General features: G+C 39.4%; 1 protein-coding gene across 1 annotated transcript; it reads right to left on the bottom strand.

Annotated features, from left to right (window-relative positions):
• Positions 1-1,165: 1,165 nt before the first annotated feature.
• LOC108359460 (lysosomal aspartic protease-like) lies at positions 1,166-2,454 on the bottom strand. Its single transcript, XM_017611337.1, has 2 exons — positions 2,396-2,454; positions 1,166-2,307 (listed from the first exon to the last, which is right to left on the bottom strand). Exon 2 carries the CDS (start codon positions 2,301-2,303, stop codon positions 1,179-1,181), a length of 1,125 nt encoding a protein of 374 aa, XP_017466826.1. The 5' UTR covers positions 2,304-2,307; positions 2,396-2,454; the 3' UTR covers positions 1,166-1,178.
• Between the last annotated feature and the right edge of the window lie 3,408 nt (positions 2,455-5,862).

The following is a 5,862-nucleotide window of genomic DNA, read 5'->3' as shown; positions in this document are numbered from 1 at the left end:
GACGGACGGACAGACAGACATGGCTTAATCGATTTCTTTTTTCATCCTGATCATTTATGTATACATTTGTCTATATCTATCTCGATTCGTTTTGGCTGTTACAAACAACCGTTATGTTAACAAAATTAATATACCCTTGTGCACAAGTGCGCTCGGGTATAAAAATCTCAAAAATCAACGCGATTTTATAGCTGTTTGAAAATTGCACTTCGTTGGACTGAAATTTTGTGGGCTATACCCAAAAATGTTCTAAACATTCAGATTAAAAGGTTGAAATTTTGCTGGACATTTGTTGAATTTTCTTAAATTTTGTATAAAGCGTGGGCGGTATTTTTATAGAAAAATAACAAAAAAAAAAATTTTTGGGATAAACGTTTCAAATATTTTGATCATTTGTTTGAGTCACTGTGTATATATACATGCATACATACGGTTATTATTTTAGAAGAAGAAATTTTATCGTTTTGGTTTTGGTTGTGTGGCAGCGCAATTTGTTACGAAACCAGAAGAATCGTCGACAGAGAAAAGCTGAGGAGCTGTTAAATGGCGTCAGGAATGATGGGCATATGGTTTTGGCGACGAAACTAAATCCCAGTCATCCCAATAAAGAGCTGGGAAGAGCCAAGACAGAAAATCGGCGATCACTCTAAGCTATTAAACTTAACCAACAAAAAAAAACACACAATATCCTTTCCCTCGGCACAAAAAATGCTTCTATAATTGCCTTTTTCTGGATTTTTTGGGATAGCCTTCAAAGGAGTTAAGATATATTTCGTGGCTATTTTCGTAATTTTTTGAGTTCGTGGGATTTTTTTTTGAGATATCTAAGTAAACTTTCAGCGACTTTCGGTTTAAGTCTACGAGTTCATCGGCCTTTTTTGCATTTCAAATTAAATTATTTTAAACCTAAACAGTTTCTTCCAGACGGAAAACTTTATGCGGTGAGCTCTTTTTAGTATTGGCACAAAGTAATGCGTTCTTACGTTATAAAAAATTCTACTTACGAAATTTTCACATTTCAAGGCCAAAGTTAAACCACTTTAAATTTTTTCGTAATTTTATAAAAATTTATTCAAAAATCTATTCTTTAATTCCACNCATTCAGATTTATTAAAAAAGTAATATTTCCTGCCTTAATTTCTTAAAGCTAGATTATCATCTCCATCCAATAAATGAACTTAAGCGACTGGTGCGAAACCAATACGGCTATTGCCCATATCGAATTCGGTGTAGTAGAGACCAATGAAGATATCACCCAAGATCCAGAAATCGGTACCCATGTAGCTGACAGCAGATGAGCATTCACCGTCCTGCTCAAGAATGTACTGCGATGCTGGCACGGAGAAGGTGTTGCCACCAATAACGAATTCCATAGCAGGCAGAGAGTTGATGAGTGAGCAATCGATCACACCATCGAAGTCGGGATCCACAACATTCATGAAGCTGAAGTAAGCGTAGAAGGGGGCAACGATGAGGGAGGTGCCTGTGTCGGCGATGGCTTGGCAACCGCTACCGCACATGGTTTGTCCGTCAATGGTGGCACTATCCAAACTGAATTGCCAGTAGCCTTGCTGAGAGATGGGTGTGTAGGTGAGCGAACCTTGGTAGTAGCTGGGATCAGAGCCACCCAAAATCATTTCACCACCCTGGTCGGAGGTACCTTCGCGAGCCAAGTAGAAGGAGAAGACATCCTTATCAATGAGTCCTTGAGACCACATGTTGTAGAAAGGTGGCACTACATCGTCGTTGGAAATAGCTTGGAAGGCCATACCCATCAAACCATCGAAGTTCGAGTAGACAAAGCTGGTACCGGGCTCTTCCATAGCTTCAGCGAATACTTGGTTTTGAATGGTGAGACCAGCTACACGAACTGTGTCCTGGGACAAGAAACCAGACAAACTACCGGAGCCATATTCGATGGAGAAGCTTTCGCCATTGGCCACATAGGTGCTGGAATCGTTTGAATTGTATTTGCTGTGCAATTGGCAAGCCTGGTTGCTGGCGGGGCAGGTAGCTGAAGGCACCCACAAGTTTGAGGAACCGGAATCGAAGAGCACCAAGAATTCCTGTGGTGGTGTACCGATGGTGATCTTGCCATAGTAGGACATGTTCAGCTCATTATCCAATTGCTCGGTGGCGCTGCGTGCGCTGGGTACATTGTATTTGGAGCGCAAGTAAGCCAATTCGGTCTGCACAGCCCGATGAGACTTGCTGTGTTTGGGGTTCTTGTAGATGGGCACGCGCACCAGATTGGCCGAGGCCAAGGCGGCGCAAATAGTGATGAACACGAAGAACTTGAACATTTTGCTATTAGAGTAAAAGAAAAAATTTAAGGTTATAAATTTTTCAGGATATTTTTGTTGTAGAACGGAGAAAAACATTTAAAGTGCCTTACCTTGGGGAATACGTAAAATGCCGTATAGCACCAATCGATGATATACAACTATACCACAAATTTTCTGTCCATCGTTTTTATACTTTCTGCGATTTGTTTACCACATTAATTTACTGTTATCAATATAGTTCTTATCATTTCAAAGCTTAGTGGACAGCCAATGATGTCTTGCTGATATGGGAAATGCTCCATTTTACTGAAATTTTAAATTATTTGGAAGTTATATTCAAGTATCTTTGAGATAATCAATGTTTCTATGTAGCCATTTGGAAAATCAATTAGGGCGGGCGTTAGATAAGTTTAATTTGCAGTGACGAAAATTTTACTAATTATAAATATTTGTATATTTGTATGCTACGCTCAAGACGAACAGAATGATGGCTGTGACCATAAACTATATACATATATACTTATTTTTAAAAGGTATTTTTCTGTTACCAAACGATATCTCCTTTAATATTTTATCAAATTTAATAAATGATATCTCATTTTGAAGGGGAGAAGGTCACGTACATGCGATAAATAGTCACGTTGTTCAAATTAAGTTATTTATTAAAAAAACAAGGGGTTTTAAAAAGCTGAAAGCACTAATGTTATGGAGAGAAACCCCCGATAGGTGACGCTGGGATCGACCATATTTTATATATGCATTGGTGCGAGGAAGTAAAATATCTCTGCGAAAAATGTTTCCGTTAGGAAGCACTGGATTCGAGTCATCTATACTAATCTTCTATATATATAAAAGAGGATGTATGTATGTATGTATGTATCTATGCAGCTTATAGACTCCGAAACCACTAAGCCGATTTTGTTAAAATTTCCAGGATAGCTTCATAGAAACTCGGAGAGTATGCCTGTGAAGTTTGACTATTTTTGAAAGAGTTGCCACCTGTCAGAATAATAAATTTTTTTTTAAATATGCAGGTAAATCATTACAGTATATCAACGATATCAAATGGAAGGTATTTGAGAAAGATATTTATTTAAGATAATTTACATCAAAAAGATATTTCAATAAGTGTTTCCATCTGGTCAAAAATTTAAAAATAATGAATATCTAATACAAAAACACCTACATGCGACATCAGCAAAAACTCTGGTATGGCTAATGTGACCAACTATTTCATAGCTCAAAGAAGTACAGGTTAGGTAGGGTTGGTTAGGTTGCCGCCGCGAGCCGATTCCGAAATTTCGATTCCTGAGAGCTCAGTGTTTGTTCAGAAGTGCGAGCCAAAATGCTTCCATCTCAGCATCGCGAAGGTTGGACAGTCCAAAAGAAAGTGTGGAGATTATTCCACTTCATCTTCCTCTTGACAGTTGATACAAAAGGTTCAGTTGAAGTTCCAAGTCTTACCGCGTGAATACCAATCGCACAATGGCCTGTCAGAACTCCCATCAAGAGCCCTTGAGAGGTAACGTGTTTCTCGACACCTTTAAGGGGTAACGATGGGTCACTCGTGTCTTGCGCTATAAAAAGCATTTTAAAGTGCCCTATAAAAACATTTGCTGCAGCAGAGAAACACAGAAGAACCCGGTCTCGATTAGTTTAATAACAGTTCGTGCTGCGACAATTCTGTCTGCAGCATCCGCAGGCGCCGTGTTCCGATAATTCCTGTTTTACAAGTGTGGCCTTCTCTAGCGAGTTCCACCAGAAAAGGGCTCTTTGAAACAAGATTTAATTTCCTAGAGCTAATCAATTAATTTGAGCGAGAGACCTCACCTTTTACCGAAAGCTCCCCTACAGCAGTACAAGGCAACCGACACCTTTCTTACCCTTTCCCCAATGTTAAATTATAAACAGAACCAAATCGCTGTGCGAGTTTCGTGGGTCGGAGCGATGCCGCTGGGTGATACGACAGATACGAAATTCGCATCAATTGAATGACAAACAAAAAATATAAAAATAAAAAAGCGAAAATATGAATCACCAAATTTTATTCATTCTGGCTGCGTTTCTTTATACATTCCGGATAATCCCATTTCACAGCCGGAATAAACAGAATGCTTTTGAAATATACGTTAACATATCATCAGGAACGTTCTAAAGAATAATTAAACAAAAAAGTTTATTCCAAACGTTCAGAATGAATAAAGAAATTCAGCCTCTGACTCTTGCTGATAATTATCTGCTAAAAAAATTAGGGAACAAAGCTACTTGTCCACTGGGAGCTGATTTTATGACCAGCGGCAGCGGCAAAATTTAAATAAATATATTCTTGCCGAATTTCGTCAGACGAACTTCGTCGTCGCTTTGGTTGTGGGCAATTTTGGAAGGGAACTTTCTTCCGACGAATTTCTCGGAGCGATTTGATTCTGTTTATACTTTTAGACTTCCACGTCAGCCGCCGTTGATCGCCCACCTAGTTACCTGGTTCAGGTAATCTTGAGCCAAATCAAAAAGGGTGTCTAGAAATCGCCTCTTAACTAGGCAATCACCCAACAGCCCACTTTTTCCAGTATCTCTAGAAGATCGTTTACAACCGCAATCCAGAGTAGGGGAGAGAGAACATCACCTTGTGGAGTGCTCCGCTGTATGCATGCGCTCCCCCACTACGTCGCCTCTTCCTGAGTTGGGACACCACAAAATCTATATATATTTACACACCAAAAGAAAAAACTAAAAAAATATTGTTTATCCCCTAGCATGAAGATAAATGAAAAGGTATTCAATTTCAAAACTCTAAATACATGTGTTTTTCTTTGGCATAGACACGCGCGCCGGATATTGCTAGCACATATACATATATTTTGAAAGCCGTGTTTTTTCTGTTCGCGAAAGTGGCTGTACCGGCTTTTTTTTTGGAGAATCTCGCACACTTACTGCAGAATTGGAAAGGATCGTTATAGGCTAAAAAACCCCGAACATGGTATGGAGATATATGAAAGCAATGGCATACTCATGACCAGAGGTGGGACTATTTGAAAATGGGGCGTCGTGTGTGTTTGAGGGGATCTCTGTATAGTTTCAGTTAACAATTTAACCCGCCAGGTGGAGCTGGAGTCACGTTAGTACTAAGAATTTTATGTATGATCCGATTTGGCCAATATTCGAAACATGTATTGGGTAGCCTAAAGGAAAATATTGCTGTGAAAAAATGTACCAGCCAAGTGGCTCAGGAGTCGAGTTATTAGTAAAAATTCGTATTTATGATGCGATTTTCCTCACATTCGGACTATCTATTAGTAATGTTAAGGGCAACACTTTTACAAAAAGGAGGCGCCATCTGGCGCTGGAGTCGAGTTATTACTGAAAAAGGTCCAGTGAGGGAAAGTGTCGTCGAATATCCGATTAAGTTGACCTGCTGCACCACTGAGTTTGTCGAGTTGCCGTGTTTTCGGACTGGCATTCGATTAAGCTTCATTCGGAGATACCAGGATTGAGTTTTTCCAGGGGTCAATCTCAAATGACTTCCGTAAAATCAACCACTAAGGCTATTGCGCTCCTTAATAAGGCATTTAAGGTATTT

This window comes from Rhagoletis zephyria, unplaced genomic scaffold (assembly GCF_001687245.7).
Source record: "Rhagoletis zephyria isolate East Lansing unplaced genomic scaffold, Rhagoletis_zephyria_1.1 Rzeph_scaffold_00395, whole genome shotgun sequence".
Classification (NCBI taxonomy): Eukaryota; Metazoa; Arthropoda; class Insecta; order Diptera; family Tephritidae; genus Rhagoletis; species Rhagoletis zephyria.
This window is presented reverse-complemented; position numbering and strand designations above follow the sequence as displayed.

What these genes read in the sequence shown, in the direction of transcription:
- LOC108359460 (XM_017611337.1), bottom strand. Translation starts at nt 2,303, where the DNA reads ATGTTCAAGTTCTTCGTGTTCATCACTATTTGCGCCGCCTTGGCCTCG.